Source organism: Lissotriton vulgaris, chromosome 11, assembly GCF_964263255.1.
Source record: "Lissotriton vulgaris chromosome 11, aLisVul1.2, whole genome shotgun sequence".
Lineage (NCBI taxonomy): Eukaryota > Metazoa > Chordata > Amphibia > Caudata > Salamandridae > Lissotriton > Lissotriton vulgaris.
The window spans coordinates 339,889,317-339,906,507 of record NC_141699.1 but is presented as its reverse complement, the minus strand read 5'-3'; the positions used below and the strand labels follow the sequence as shown (position 1 = coordinate 339,906,507).

General features: G+C 45.2%; 1 protein-coding gene across 1 annotated transcript in view; it reads right to left on the bottom strand.

The window, feature by feature from the left end:
• CCDC60 (coiled-coil domain containing 60) overlaps positions 1–17,191 on the bottom strand; it is a 652,013-nt gene that overhangs the window by 55,060 nt on the left and 579,762 nt on the right. Inside the window, exon 10 of the mRNA XM_086943297.1 lies at positions 16,611–16,703. Coding sequence (XP_086799423.1) covers positions 16,611–16,703 — 93 coding nt within the window. The remainder of the gene's footprint in view (positions 1–16,610; positions 16,704–17,191) is intronic.

Below are 17,191 nucleotides of genomic sequence, written 5' to 3'. Positions count from 1 at the left end.
GGCAAGAAAAAGACATTGCAATAAAACTGATAACAAGACCAACAAGTTCGACCAGCAACGATGAGGAGTAATTGATGACATGCGCAGAGTAAACAAGAGGTTAAAAACACACTAAGGAGGGGGACAGCAGGCACGGAGAGTGCGAGGTGAGGGGGAAATAGTACTTCAATTATATCTAGAGCAGCAGATGGGCACTGGATAAGTTGAATGAATCTGTTCATGGTCCATGTGCCAAATAAAGGATTTTAAGTGATGTGTGGCTTGCACTGGCCAACTGCGGAGGCTACAAAGATGAGAGACATTGACTTCTACAAATGCTGATTATATGGGCAGGCTCCAAGCCCTTTTTGTTGAAATAGAGTCTTGCAAACGAGACGCATGGGCTAGTCCATACCCTCACAGGTTCAAACCTAAATAACAACCTTTTCACTTATACTGATCATTACACGCTATGCTGTCACCACAGCACTCATGCTGCTTAACTCTTGATGGAGGAGGTAGCCTTACTACTAGGAGAGTAGAGCTTTGGCCACCCCTCCCAGTCCAATAAGAGCACAATCCATGAGACAGGCGTATATCATGGCTCAAATGCATGATCTGTATTTGTCTATGACATAAAGTACAGACAATTGTATAGTTGGGCACTCGGGCTGAGGTACACGTCATTTAATGGAGAGATAGGCCTTGCAATAGTGAAAAATTACTTTAGGAGTTTTTTTACTACTATGACATGTCAAAATTAAGCCAGCATGTCCCATTTTTTAAATGCAATGAACCCTGTCCTATGAGCCTTTAGGGTCTACCGTCAGAGTGACTTTTAAGTATTTAAAAGGAAGGTTTGGGTCCGGCAAAAATGCTTATTTTTCCAGGTCAAAAATGCAGTTTAAAACAGAGCCACAGGCTGCAATAGAAGCCTGAGACATGTTTTATAAGGCTACTTTATTAGGAGGCTCAATTAGTGCTGCCGGCGTCTAGTACCAGTATGATTGTAATTGCATCAGGCTTCTAGAGTCCAATTACAGTTCCTTCCACATTCAGTCCATTAAAGTATTCAAACAGACCAATTCATTACAAGTTCTATTTAATTCTTCAATATTCACAGGAATTATGAGCCCAGCTAATGGGTTTCATTCTTAAAGCAGAACTTCGTCAGGGCTGTAGCAGACAGGAAGGCCAGTTTAAGGGATTAGATAGACAAGGGTGAAATAAAGTGATACCTCTATTCAACAACACACATTTTTTCTAATTCAAAGAGTTGTATTAGTGAAATAGTCGCCACTTCGTTACAACAACTGCCTGGCTATATACCATGATCCATCCCAGAGGGAGCCTAATAAAGTGACCGTAATGCCAAGGGTCAGCTCCCCAACCATCTCCCACCTCCATACCATCTGGACAGTGTCTACTCATAAAAATATCATGGCCTCTACTAAAAGTAAGTCAAATAGAGTGAGTTTTTTTTTACCACAGCTGGTTAAAACCATTACCACAGGATGAGATATTTAAAACTGCTGGTAAATACCTACTATTCCAAATGTTCTACTTGCACATAAGACATAACATGCTCAACCAGTTTTTAATACACCCAATTATGCATGATTTGCCTTTCTTACTGTCCTTATTCCTAGATAAATGTTGGTAGTTGTTAGACCTTACATCTTTGGTGTGTTTTCGCCCTACCTTTTTTGCTACTGACCTCCTGTTTTGACTGTGTGCTGCATTTTGTTTTTGCTGTTTTTTTTAACTTGGGCACTTTACCACTGCTGGTCAGTGCTAAAGTGCAAGTACTCCCAGTATAAAATGTATGTGTAATTAATTTATCCATGATTAGCATATTTAATGTACTAGTAAGTCCCTAGTAAAGTGCACCAGGTGTGCCCAGGGCCTGTAAATCAAATGCCACTAGTGGGCTTGCAGCACTGATTGTGTTACCCACATGAGTAGCCTTGCAACCATGTCTTAGACTTGCCACAACAGTGTCTGTGTGTGCATTTTGAAACTGCCATGTCGGCCTGGCAAGTGCATTCACTTTTCAGACCCAGATCTTCCCTTTTACTACTTATACATCAACCCTAATATAGGCTCAAGGGAGCCCATGGGCAGGGTGCAGTATATTTAAAAGGTAGGATATGCACTCTTGTGTTTTACATGCCCTGGTAGTGAAATACTGCTAATTTAGTTTTTCACTACTGCATAGAATATCTCTCCCATAGGTTATCATTGGAGCTACCTTGTAACATCTTACAAGTGTAACTTCCAATTGGGAAGGGATAGAGATTTGGAGTTTGTGGTCCCTGAACTCACCATTTAAAAATACATCTTTTAGTAAAGTTAGTTTTTAAATTGTGTGGTTGAAAATGCCACTTTTAGAAAGATGGGGACTCAACCAATAGGAGATCACCCATATTCCCTGTTGAGACCTGGGTGATAAATTTATATAACAAAAACAATGTCTCAACAGGTAATATTTGGGAGGCCGTTAATAAAACATGCACATTTAAGTTGCAAAGAAAAAGAAGAGAGAGAATCAAGGGTTTTTGGAAGATGCAAGGAGCAATTTGTATTTGGAGCAAGTATATGCAGAAGAACAGTATCAGCACTGTTTACAATAAATGCAAGCATACCCCGAAAAAAACATGTGCACATGAGTGCTCGTGGAACATACAGTGAGCGGCGAAAGTGACAAGCGACACAGCGAGGAACGGCGCAGAGGAGGCAAGAATAACGCTATACACAAGATACTTTCAGGTTCACAAGTAGTTTTTCACAAGGATTAATTTACAAGGGATTGACAATTTCGGAAACAGTGGATTTGCACCAAGAATTGCGCTGGAAATTCAACGGCATTTCGACATTTAGTGAGTTAAGGACATCTTCAGGACCAACTTAAGCTTTTTTCTTTTTCATACTGTACATAAAGGGAGAAAGTGAAAGGCAAGGATGAGATAAACAGGGTGCGGAATGAGGCGAGAGGAAGGGAGGTAAGAGAAGCCAGTGGGTACCTGAGCTTGATGTGGAACCAGGAAACAAATGAATGAATCCCGGAAGGGAGGAAAAACCAATGCGGGGGATCAAGGAGCACCACCATCTGGGGTGAACCGGCGAGCTGGTCTGTGGGAGAGGGAAAAGGGGAGAGGAACGTGGACTGATGGAGAGCGAAGGTATAAAAGTGAGGCTCGGGTAGGGCCCAGTTAGTGGACTAGAGTCCTTCAAGGTGGAGATGGTGGGACTCTCCAGGGTGCTGGAGGGATGTTGAGTCCTGAAAAATATGAGGGGGTCCGGCATAGTTTAGTAACAACAAGTGTTGGTAAGGGTGCGCAGACTCTGCGTCATGTGGAGGGCGTCCAGTGGCTGGAGGTCGAATGAGTCATGGGAAGGTGGCTTTTGGGTTAGATGTCCATGTATTCTCTTGACCAGATACAAGCATCCAGGGACTGGTTTCGGGGTAACACCCCTCATCATTCAGGCTAGCTTGAATCCAGTGGCAAACTGAGCAAGGGACCCACGTCTAGGCATATCCTGCCAACTTAAGGCGCACAAAGCAAACACAAGGAGCTGATGGACAGAGCGCTGAAACTTTTCAGACACTCGCCCCAGACACAGGTCTGGGTTGAATCCACCATTGTTCTTTAGCTCACTTGGCCACCCCAGCTCAGACACAGCTATATGCAAATCAATCTTGACCCAGTGCCTCATGGGAACAGTCCAGCCTGAACTGCCAAGCCATATCTTCCCTGGACCAGAAACAAGCATCTCTGGACCGGTTTCGGGGTAATAGCGCTCATCAGCCAGGCTAGCTTGAATCCAGTGGAAAAGTGAGTAAGGGACCTACGTCTGGGCATAACCTGCCAACTTAGGTCGAACAAAGCAAACACAAGGAGATGATAGACAGAGCGCTGAAACTTTTCCGACACTCACCCCCAGTCACAAATCTGGTTTGAATCCATCATCGTTTTTTTTGTTCACTGCGCCACCCCAGTTCAGACATTTTTATATGGTCTAAGTGCATTGAAGCGGTTATGTGGGTTGCATAAACAAAATGGCCCCTATATAATGCACATGTGCAGACTGCTTTCCCACCAATGCGCCGTGTGGTCTACAGCAGCAGCCCTGTAAAGTGCAGATGTGTTCATGTATTCTTGACGAGAGGGTGGGAAGGTGTGTAAGCGAGGAGTAAAGAGATGGCTAGAGCTGGCCAAACAAAAGAATCAATTAGTGATGTCTTCTGGAAGGGAACCAAGCACCAAAAGGCGGGACAGATGCACAATATTTATCAACCAGAGAAAAGGAATTTTAAAAAGCAGGCCAACTAACCAACCAAGAGTGGGTGGCCTGTCCTAAGTCCCCGATAGTCCATATATCAAGTACAGCATGCCTCGCAGAGCAGCACATGCGCTGCTCAGGCTCGACTTAAAAAAAGGTGGACCATTGTGTGTCCAGCTAGCAACTAATAATATCTGCTTTTTTAACAGTTGCGTACTACATTTCCAAGTCTTTAACTTGATGCTCAGTGTCTCTCTCCTGCCTAACTGCGAAGAAGCGGGCAGACTCACTTGTGCCTTCTGACTGCTTATTCAAGTCTACAGCTTCCTGCCCACAGCCGCTGTAAGCCTCTTACTGCCATGTCATTTCGGCCTGAACTGTGCTGCTAGGAAGCCAGGGCAAAACAACAGGCAGCGAGTAGTAGGAAGGAGGGCAGGTGTCTGCGGCGGATCAGCAGTTGACAAACTGCAAAGCCAAAATGCCAGGGGCAGCTCTTCTGCTAAGGCAGAGGAGTGTCGACCCACTGCTCTCAGAGCACGAACAATAAAATGGTGATAACGTAGGTTTGGGGCTCGGGTAGGACGTAGGGGGCTAGTGGCACAAGAGGAAGAGTGGTGTACACAATCCAAGCACGCCTGACTGCTTGGCTGGCCGTATTGGCCGGGCCAAACAGTCATGTGCACTTTGCATGTTCCCCACTAGACTGCATTACGCAGTTTGTTTGGGAATATGCCAAGGAGTAGCAGGGATTCTGCTCCTACACAGAACTGTGCATAGAGACTTGGAACATCAGTGAATTAGGGTGTGCCAAAACTCACCTTAGTACCCAACATTCCCTACCAGACTAGCATCAGTGTCTCATTGGCTCTTCCATAACACCAATGATTAGACAACCCAGAACATGGAACTTAGATTACCTTAGGAAAGGTGGAACACATGAACACTCTTTCGTTATACTAACAAACCAGTCCAAAACAGGGAGTAAAAGAAGACACGTGGAAGTTTGAAATATTTATTTCTAATGCTGTGTTCTCATGCGCAGTATTTTAGATAATACAAGCAGACATATTATAAGCAACAAGATTATCAGCATAGTTACTATTCCATAAAATACAAAGGGAGAAAGCATGTTATAATGCTAAATGGAAACAGGCTTAAAATATACCTATATTTCACCCTCCCTTGCTAGTAGGTTATTTTATATCTACAGAAGGTCTCTTTGGGATTACGTAGGTGGCCACATACCTCTGGTATTAGCAGAAACAGATCACATCAAATTCTGCACAAGCTCTCATCATACGATGTTTCTCCAAGTGTGTGTGAGCATGCCTACGCAGTGCATTATTAAACAGGCCAAAATCAGAGGTGGCCACAGCTGCATATATGTTATGTCTAGAACGTGCGCTGATCAGTCCGAACAACAACCACTGTGTTGAAATAACCTTGAAGGCTTCGGCACTCACTGTTCAGACTAAGCTTACCAAGCAAGGCTGCTAGTACAGAAAAACATGTTATTCTCGTGTGAAGCAAAACACTCTGCTAAACTCTAAACATTTATTATAATGTGTGCGGTGTGCAGAAGGCAGCAGAACGGAAAAATGGCGTTTAAACTTCTAATAAGCTCATGTCAACTTAACACAGTGTGAATGCAAGGCTCAGCCCCACGACACAGGTCCCCAGTCCCCATTTGAAAGCTGATCCAAAGTGCTCAGACCAATCACAATACGGCTTTGCAGCATTGTGATTGGCTATGGGGAGATTGGGTGCTTCATGGTTCCGGGTCAGCGGTGTAGCAGAGGAGTCTCGGAAGAGGTAAGTGGTATTTTATTATGTCCACCCTCCACCCTCTCTGCCCATTCAACCTCATTCCCTGCCTGCTGCTACTACAAAACACAGTGGTTCATGTGTCTTGTTGCCATTCTTGAGGGGCACCACAGAGTTCTGCAATCACAGCAAGCAGCTAAGAAGTTTGGAAAAGTGCAATTGTATGTGGAACATGGTGAGTGTCTAAGAGGAAAGAGCTATGTCGAAAGCTGAATTGGAGCCAAGCACAGAGCACTGTTCTAAATCTTGCCTTTAAAGACCTTCAGGCCAGCTTGGGGCCTTCCTGGCAACGGAAGCCACCATGGAAACTTCACACAACTTAAAAGTTGATCCACAACAGCTGTACGGTCAGCTGCCCAATCCACGTGGTAGAGGCAGCACCCAGAAGAACAAGAATGTGCCCCGGGGAGTACCTAGAAATGATGGAGGAAAAGATCAATTTTTCCAAGGAATGTTCAGCTGGAAGGATGTGGCAGGCCTGATCGAAGTGAAGGTAAATAAAGCACGGCCAATGGAAGTAGAGGTGCTCCTAGAGCGTCTGACTGACTGAGGCATGGCTATCGGAAGTGGACGGACACCTGGCGTGCCTGATTAACTGAAGATGAATTAAAGACGGCTGCTGTAAGATTACGTCTGTTGTCACAAGGCCACCAGAAATGAAGTGTCCCTAGTGTCCCTTACAGACGCATGGCTACCAAAAGTGGATAACCACCTGGCATTCCTGGTGAACGAAGGTAATGAAACTTGCAGTTGGATGCTGAATGTTGAAGCGTAGCTTCCAGACGTGAAAGATCACCCAGTGGGACTTACCCAAAGTTAAGTTGAATGTCACCCACCATACATTATTGACTGGAGGTGAACTAAACATGGCTACTATACAACTGTAATCGTTGAAGCACAGCCACCAGAAGTGAAGGCTACCCATAGTCCCTGACTGAATGAGGCACTGCTATTGGAAACTGATGGCCACCTGACAAGACTGATTGACTGAAAGTAATGAACCATGGCTTTTGTAAGATGGTGAACATTGAAGCAAGGCCACCAGAAAGGGAATGTTTACATGGTGTGTCTGACAGACTGAGGTACGGCTATTGGAAGTGTGGGGGGGGGGGGGCGCCTGGCACACTACATTGACTGGAGATGATGAAACATGGCTTTTGTTAGATGGGGACTGTTGAAGCACAACCTCTGGAAGTTAAGGGTCCCCCGCTGTGCCTGAAGCATAGCTACCAGAAGTGAATGGCAACTCGGTATTGCGGATTAACTCATGGTGACACCACTGAAGGGTCAACAGAGGGGAGGAAATCACTCTCACTTTGGATGTAGAGCAAACAGTAAAACTATGACTGTTAGATCTGGGGGTCTCTTGTTGGCTGAGGTAGGTACCACTGCCCAAATAGGGACCCTCGCTTTTGGTCAGGGTACACTCTTTAGATAACCCCTGCTCACTCCTTGGTAGCTTGGCACGAGCAGTCAGGCTTATCAAAGGCAATGCATAAAGTATTTGTACCAACACTCACAGTAACACAGTGAAAACACCACAAACTGACTACACAACAGTTTAGAAAACTAAAGGTATTTAATCTAAACTACACAAGAATAAAGTGACAAAAATCCAACATACACAGTTCAAGAATATGGTTTCAAAAGTGTTCCAAAGGTTGCGTTAAAATATTCCACTGTTGCGTCACATTTTAGCCAACAGTACCTTTAGATGCGATAAAAGTTCCAAGTGAAAGCTGCAGTGTTGAAAAGCAAGCGTTGCGTCACTCCTGAGACCCTGGGGAGGTGATGCGACAACCCCGCTGGATGTAGCGGGTGTGTTGCGATGACTCCTTTCTGTATGGGGAGGGATGCAATACCTTGCGTGAATTCTGGTGCACAGGTTTCGGTGGAAGCGGCTCACAAAAGGTACGATGCGACGATCTTTGGGACGGCGACAATCTCAGGTGCGGCGGCGATGTGCGGCGCAGCGTCGATCTTCCCCACTCGCGGCCCCTCGAAGTGATGGCTCTGCGACGACTCTCGCAGCGACGTGATGCGGTCCGCAAGCAGGCGGTACGATGATCTCACTCAGTGACGAAAGGCTCTGCAATGATGTTCGCAGGGATGGTACTTTTCCCGCACTGTAGCGATGAGTTCCGCAAGCGAAGGATGCGTCGGTTCTTGCAGCAGCAACAGGCGCTGGGAAGATCTCGATCTTCGCAGCGGCGGGAATTTCCTCACACTGACGGGGATGCGCGCCACAAGCAAGTGATGCGTCAAACTTTGCGGAAAGTCTTTAGTTTCAAGCTTCCCAATCACAGGTACAACTTCCAGAGGCACCACAACTGGCCCAAGTACTCTGGATAGGACAGAACTCTCTCAGTAGAGTTCAGGGAAGCTGGGGGTGAAGTTCTTTTGTTCCTGGGATTTCTTAACAGGGAGCCAGCTCTTCTCAGGCCCTTGAAGATTCCTTCAAGCAAGGGAACACAACACAAAGCAAAGTCCTTCCCCTCTCCTTGGCAGCAAAGCAACTGCAGGGCAGTCCACAAGCACACGGCAGAACAGTCTTCCTTCTTCAGTCTTCCAGCTTTCTCCTTTGCAGAGGTTCCTTCTTGACTCCAGGATGATCTAATTTTCTGTAGTCTGGGGTCCTGTACTTATACCCCTCAAAGTCTTTGTTCCCTTTGTGCAGGAGGGCTCTGAGCCCGGTCTGAACCAGTTCTGGGTGGTCCTTGAGCACTTTGTTTTCCTGGCTTCTCCAGTCCTTTCAGAGAGCGGGGCAGGGTCGTCAGCCGCCCAGCAGGAGGTGGAGCCAGCATTGTGGAAGGCAGTCTCAGCCCTTTTCAGGCCCAGGTGCCATCCCCTCCCACCACTCAAGATGCAGATGCAATCATTTAGCCTAGGGCTGACTCATCCAACCTCCTGGGGGCTCCCCAGCCCCTGTCACTCTCAAACCAGACAGTCAATTCACAAACAGGCCAAGGCAAACAGAAAGGTCAGACAAGAGAACAAAAAAAAAACCAAAGGAAATGATGGACGGAGCGTTGACCCTGGACCGGAAACAAGCTATCGAGGACCGGTTTCTGGCATTCCAGCCCTCTTCAGCCCGGCTTTCTTGAATCCAGTGGCAAAGTGAGCAAGGGACTCACGTCTGAGCATACCCTGCCAACTTAGGGCGAACAAAAAAAAACAACAAAAAAAACCAAAGGAAATGATGGACGGAGCATTGACAATACAAGCACTCACCCCCAGTCAACTGATCTGGGTTTAATCCATCACCGTTCTTTAGCCCACTCTGCCACCCCAGTTCAGACATGGCCATATGCAAATCAGTCTGACCCTGTGCCTCCTGGGAACAGTCCAGCCCGTACTGCCAAGCCATGCCTTCCCTGGACCGGAAACAAGCTACCGAGTACCGGTTTCTGGGATTCCAGCCTTCTTCAACCCGGCTTGTTTGAATCCAGTGGCAAAGTGAGCAAGGGACTCACGTCTGAGCATACCCTGCCAACTTAGGGCGAACAAAAAAAAAAAAAAAAAGGAAATGATGGACGGAGCGTTGACAATACAAGCACTCACCCCCAGTCAACTGATCTGGGTTTAATCCATCACCGTTCTTTAGCCCACTCTGCCACCCCAGTTCAGGCTTGGCAGTTCGGGCTGGACTGTTCCCATGAGGCACAGGGTCAGACTGATTTGCATATGGCCATGTCTGAACTGGGGTGGCGGAGTGAGCTAAAGAACGGTGATGGATTAAACCCAGATCTGTTGACTGGGGGTGAGTGTTTGTATTGTCAACGCTCCGTCCATCATCCCCTTTGGTTTTTCTTCTGACAAGAGAACAGCCACTTTCTAAAGTGCTGTTCTCAAACACAGGATTTAAAAACCACCTTTCCTAAAAGATGTGTTATTAAATTCTTAGTTCATGGATACCAGACTTTTATGTCCTACCTTGCTCCTATGGGAAGATATGCTGGTAGAAGTGTAGCCACCATTCCCCATGATAGCCTATAGGCGAAGTAGCCTTACAATAGTGAAAAACTAAAATGGCTGTCATTCACTACCAGAGCATGTCACCTGCACTAGTACATGCTCTACCTTTCACATACACTGCACCCTGCCCAAGGGGGTACCTTGGGCCTCCCATAGGGGTGTCCAATGTGTACAGAAAGGGAAGGGTTAGGCCTGATCATTGGGGACACTGACCAGGAGGACATGGCAGTTCACAGACTGCACACAGGCACTGCGGTGCAGGCCTGAGACACCATTTTAGGGCTACTCATGTGGGTGGCACAATCAGTGCAGCAGGCCCACTAGTAGCATTTGTATCACCAGCCCTGGCACACTCAGTGCACTTTACTAGGGACTTCCTGGTGATACAAATATGCCAATCATGGATAACCAATTACAATAACAATTAACACAGGGAGCACTTGCTCTTTGACACTGATCAGCAGTGGCAAGGTACCCAAAGCATCTAAACCAGCAAAAATGAAATCCAGCACAGCGACAAAAATACAGGAGGCAGAGGCAAAAAGACAGGGAAACCACGCCAAAGATGCCAGGTCTAACAATGACCGATCACATTTAAGAGAAGGCAGCCAACACACTGCAGCCTTTACGCTTTCAAAACAGCACCTGTGGTCTCCATCACTGGCATTTGGGGTGGGTGACCGGGTAGGGGTACCACCGCTAAGAGCGCTGTGCTTCCTTTTGCCCTTAAAGGCCTTCCACAGACCTTTCTTATGCAATATGAATACATACAGAAAATGTTTAGTGCTCAAAGCATTTAATTAATGCTCTTTGTACCCGAGACATGACTGTGTTGGCTATTGCTTTCCCTCTTAGTAATCACTGCAAGTCACCTTAGTTGTCTTGGTTTGCTTTTCAATAGCAAAAACAATGCTTTTCAATAGTGCAGGTAAAGTCACATATCACCTTGCCTCATCACCATATCTCCTGCCTTAGCTGCACTTCACAAGAGGCAACCTTAGCCAGACACTGCTGATCAGAGCTTGGTTTTCCCAGGTTCTGTAAGTAGTGGTGCTGGGGGGGGGGGGGGGAGGGGGGGGTTAAAGCACCCCCTTCCCCCCCCAGAGAAGTGTGGCTCAATGATTAGAGCGGCAGACCCTGATGCAGAGGTCTAGCCCAGGACCAGGGTTCAATTCCCCGCCTCGGCGGGTCTTGGGCTCAAAATTCCACGGACCTGATAATTCTCACCTCGGTGCCTATTCCAATCATGGAGTCCCACTCTGCAACTCTGGGCAATAGCTTGCTTAATCTCCACAACGGCCCCCACAACGCTAAGGATGCCTGGCCTCCACCTTAGGGGTGCCCAGGAGTGGACGCCTCACAGGGAAAGTCAGGATGGGTTCCACAGCGGTATTCGTACAAGCGCCTTGAGACCCTTGCGGGTGAGTAGTGCGCTATACAAGTATCAATTTACATTACACTCTCAAAATCACCATACTGGAGCTCAGAAGGTGACTGAGCAATAAAGATACGTTTACATTTTGTTTATACCCTGTCACATTTGTTGTGCGTTCAAAGACAGAGGTCAAATGTCAGCCTGTCTTCTGTCCAATTCCTGCTTATTTATTTATTTTAGTTTACTTTTCTTTCTCCGAATGTAATGAGTGGATTTTGTAAAGTGAACTATGTGGAACTATTGCTGGGCTACAGGAAGTTGGAAAGGAAAGGATGTAGGGTGTCAACATTTTTCAAGCACAAAATACATTTTAAGCAGCTGTAAATACACTGTACAAAATATTCAAAATAGTTAGAAAAGTACAAATGAAGCCCAAAGTTTTGCTATTCTGAAGCATGGTGAAAGCAAAATTATTTTTAAATAGAGCTAACGAATTGTGGCACTTTCCCGATGAGGCACATATGATAAATATTTGTGAAAATCGATTTCCACACATTATCATTTTTGTACTACAGTTTAATGACTTAAATTGCATGTCTGTGAAAACTTAGTGACCATCTCAAAGGAAGATGTGCTGTCAGTAAAAGACAGTGTCCTACGACTCCATGCTTTAGAAATATATGTGAGACAGTGTACTCCACAAGGCTTCACTGCCTAAATACCACACCCAGACCACTCTACTTCTGAATGGGTGTGGCTCATTTGTTATACTTGTACTTTGTGTGACACTTGGGATTTTCACAGTCCCTAAGACGTCAGTGACGTAACATTGATGGAAGCACTTCCACTCTGAAAATTGTTCCAGCACTACTGTGGGAGACCATACCATCATATGAAGGGGACAGAACCCCATCGATGTAAAATATGTTGTTTTATCATTTAGTTTCCATTTTCCGTAATGAATTGTCACTCTAAGTTAATAATGTTAAACTGTATTGAGTTTTTGGAATTGGTAAACTTCCACTTTTTGGCACGCTCACAAACACAATCGAAATTAAAAACAGCCGGTTTGTTGTACTATCATCTGCGGTCGCCAAACTACTGAGAGTGAGTCAATCAATAGAGCGCCCTCAATCTCTAGTCAAAAGGGCAATAGTAATACTTCTGCTCAATCTCACATTGCCAGATTCAATCCAAGTGACAGCACTTTTTTTTTCTTCGAACCAACCAACAGATCTAGAGCTAGACCAACAAAATAACAATGCAACTGTTTCAGGCATTGTCTGAACTTTGAATTCACAGCAGTCTTCTTGCCTACTCTCAAAACATCACAATCTCAGTCAAAGGCAGACTGTGCCTATTAATTCTGCTCCCTTTGACACATGTTCTGTTCATGGCACTTCCATACATCCTTTCCACAGTCATTTCCAATCGTACAATACTCGTTGGTGTCTAATGAATCCAAGCTGGCCCTTGCTCAGTCAGAAGGAGCTGTTCTCATTGTGGAGCACCTCTTATCAATTGCATCTTGCAGGACATATTTTGGGTCCTTCTGTTTGCAAGCCGTGATTTTTGTCTTCTTACCATCTTGTTATGTGACCTCAATGCCTCCCTGGATGTTCAGAACCATCCTCCTCGTTTTGGTCACTAGTGCATCATAGCCATCTGTTACGCCGATCGCGTTGTCTTACTTGAGCACACAGCAATTGAGTTGCGCTTGATATGTTGCCAGTTTATTCAACTGTCAATGATCTTAAGGTCAACCTGGGAGGATCTCTCTTCTGATCATTGGGCAAAACCATTCAAATGTAATTGCCACTCAGATAATAATGTACGATTTGAAGTAGTGCCAACTTTTCAATACCTGTGGATATTCTCTGATCAATGCCTTGGAACAGTTGGTTCAGTGGGGTGAGCTATGTCTGACTCATTGACTCCCTTGCTGCTCAGCCAAGGTGAGACCTTCGGTTTAATCACTGAAGGTTGCCAAGAAACCAGAAGCTGTATATCTAGGTATGATGGAAGTCTTGCAGAACTACGAGGGCTGTAACTACATTTTGGATAGAGAAATGTTTGCAGGCGTGGTAAACCCAACACAGTAAAGAAAGACAGTAGCTATACTAAAGAAACACTTGCATTACAATCAGGAGTTTGGAGACTGTACCCGAAATGGATGCTGGGTAGGAGGTTTGGGGGGACCTTTTCTACGAGGGAGATTTATTTCCATGGGAATATTTGCAAGCTAAGATTGGTCCTAACTTTTCACGCTTCAAATATATCCAGATTTATAGTTGGACAGCAGCCTATAAAACATCTCCTTCTAATAAAAATAAGTTCAAACTGGGTGGACATAGCCCCTTTATCTCCGACCTACTAAACAGAGGGCCAGAAAAGAAAGAAATATCTAGATGGTACAACTCTATTATGGAGGAGGTAGATGGAAACTTCGTTTTACCAGAGTCAGTATGGGGTTCTGTTCTGGCGGATGTGAACTTACAAACGCTTTGGAAATCTTCTTTCGAGCTCTTGTGGAGTATCGTCAAGCCATCATGGCTTCGCAGAAATCCCATCTTTACCCTCTATAGGGCGTATTACTCCCCCTCAAGACTCTCTAAATTTACAGGAGGTCAGACAGTGTCTTGTGCAAAATGTGGTCAAATCGCTGCTTCGGATACTCATATGTTCTTGGAATGCCCGATACTAACAGCATTTTGGCAGGATATCAGCAACTGCCTCACTGAGTCTCTAGGAAGACCTGTCACAATGGATTTGTCTCTGATTATTTTTGGAGTGTTGGAAGGAGTACATCATCTACCTAAATGTCTAGTTTTTTATTCCATCCTGCTCGCAAGAAGAGAGATCTGCAGGAAATGGAAGGACACCTCACCTCCTACCTTTAGAGACTGGCAAGACTCTGTATTACGGACCTCAGTCATGGATTTGGCTAGATCAGGAAATCGCAGAAAAAGGGCATTTTGGCATATGCTAAAGTGGCCTCAGTGATGTATTCATTTTTTTTTTCCTCCCGAGTCCAATGATTGATCTCCTAAGGTGCTCTTTGTTTTCAGCACCATTGGAACAGCTGCTACCCGGTTCATGCCCGGCTCCTATATGGCTTCTAAAACTACTCCGAGATTTGCTGTGGGATGGCAAATTAAGATCTAGTGCCTCTTTGGATTACGGTGGAAGACTGTGGGATAGATGGCCTTCAAGATCTGTGTCCCCACCAGTTTAAACAGTCAGTTATTCTCCGTTGATTCCTTCTTGGCACTGGTCTACACGGTGGTTTTGAGGACAAAAAAAACAAAACAAAAAATGGATGCTGGGTCTGGGAGAAATTAAAATGTCTGAAACCACAACTGTTTCGTGCTAGATCTAGAACACTCTTGGTCCCAGTCTGATAACAGGGCTAGCGAAGGCTGGACAGGCCTTTTATTGCACCGAGAATATCCCCAAAAGGCTGGCGCTCTTGGAGGCCAGTTTTGAAAAACCATGGCTGTTTATGGTGCCTCTGTGACTTTCTTCAACTCCCCAATGTTAATTGCAGCAGGTACGGCAAGGAGAGAGGGAGAGAGGGAAAAGAGGGGAGAGAGAGGAGAGAGAAAGGGGGGGTAGAGAGAGAGAGAGAGAGAGAGGGAGGGGAGGGGGAGAGAGAGAGGGGAGAGCGAGAGAGAGAGAGAGAGGGGAGAGAGAGGGGGGAGAGAGAGAGAGTGGGAGAGAGAGGGGGAGAGAGAGAGAGAGAGAGAGAGAGAGAGAGAGAGAGAGAGAGAGAGAGAGAGAGAGATTGCACAGGAGACCAAGGGAGCAGGGCTGGTTTAAGAATTTTTACCAGGCCTGCTTTTGGTTTCCAAGTCTGGCCTGATGACTCTATAGAAGGGATAGCACTAGTCATCTCCTTGGATGCCTTAATACTCTTCTTTTTTTATCTTTTGCTCTTCCTATGCTTTCGTTCCATTAATTTACATTACATTACCTTTTTTAAACGAATTAGGCTTTTCTCCAATTACTATTTTGAAACATTGTAGTAAAAACAAACTCGATAGAGGAGGAAACATTTTCCACTGCTGGGGTCTCGTTTTCTTTGACCCAAAGACATGAAAAGTACAGTCCATACCATTAACCCTCCTAAACGAAGATTCAGGTAGATTAACAAAACAATGTTCAACAACTTTGATACTGACGACTTGCTACAGTCAATCAAGGCTGCGATATAGAAGCAGATTATTACAGTAAAGGCCTGCTCCAAAAATGGTTTCTCTAAAGACAAGTTTTCATTTTTAACAATGCCACCAATGAAAATAGCAGATACATCCTTACAATCTTGCAACAACTAAACTCCAATTCTGAAGCATGTCGCCTACTAAACCAACCAAAAAGCCTACAATTATGCAAATAACAGCCACATCCCTTACTCATATATCTCTCAAGATTTGCAATCAATGTTAGAAGCGGCATTCATTACGCCAACCCTAATAAATATTCGAATGGGCCAAGTACGCTTGTTCAAGGCAATCACCACCAGTCGGAAAAAGAAAAGGAAAACAGGGTGAGGCGCTGGGATGCTACAGGCAAGCACTCATCAGTGGTGCTGGCTTCTTGCCATATTTTACAAATTCTCAAATTGTAACCACTTAAGAGCAGTTTCACCTCCCTTCAGCATGTTGTGACAGTTCCCTAGGAGAGGAACAGAAAGAAGTTAGAAAGGGCGACAGAGAACACTCCATAAGTGCAACGAAAGCTAAAAATGTGACGAATCTCTAAAACAATTAAAGGTTGAACATCATGGTGAAACACAGATTTCAGCGGCTAATGGTGAGGCTATTCAAGGGCAGCTTAAAACTTGGAGATGAATGCCATCTTTAGAAGGAAAACTTTTTTCTTGGTGTATATACATGACCTCATATGCATAGGCCATGCAGTTAACATACGCATTTCTAGAATGGAGTGTTTGAAAACCTAGGAGCCAATACAATCATAAATGTAATACCCTCTCATCATGGCTATTATATGTCTTTTGTAAAATGTGTGAAGTAAGTAATGCACTTTGGATTCTAGCAAGTAGGAAGGGAGAGTTTGAGGAAACGAACAAAAACGAGTTAGCAGAATAATGCATATTATTCAGACACACAGCTTGTTATCACAATACATTTAGGAAGCATTCCGAACTTTTTACCTTTTTGGCCTCTGCTTTGGTGTCCTTGCTTTTTCCTGCTCCACACATTCTGGAATGTTGGTTTTCTCTTCGATCATCGACATGGACGGTGTTCTGCAAGATGCAGAAAAGTGCACAGTAAATCACGGCCATTCCTAACAGTAAAATCAAATTCACAAAAGGTGATGAGAGGAACCCTTGCAATAAGTTGAACGACTGGCAATCGCTCAGGGTAGCATTCCATTCCATCGTTCCTGTCCCTACCATGCCACCTCAGTATAGACCTAGCCATATGCAAATCTGTCTTCATCCACTAGGAACAGTCCAGCACAAACTGCCAGGACAGATCCTCCTTTTACTGGAACACAAGCAACCCAATATCACTTGAGCCCTGATTGGGGATCATCCGTTGGGTGTAGTTTGGTTCCTGTGGCACAGTGAGCACAAGATCCATGTCTGGGCATACTTAGGGACGTACATCAAACACACAAAAGGAGATTAGAGGAATGTTTTCAATAAGTCTAACCATTGGCAATCGCTTGGGGAAGCATCCAAACCCATCGTTCTTTTGCTTACCATGCCATTTCAGTTTGTACCCAGCC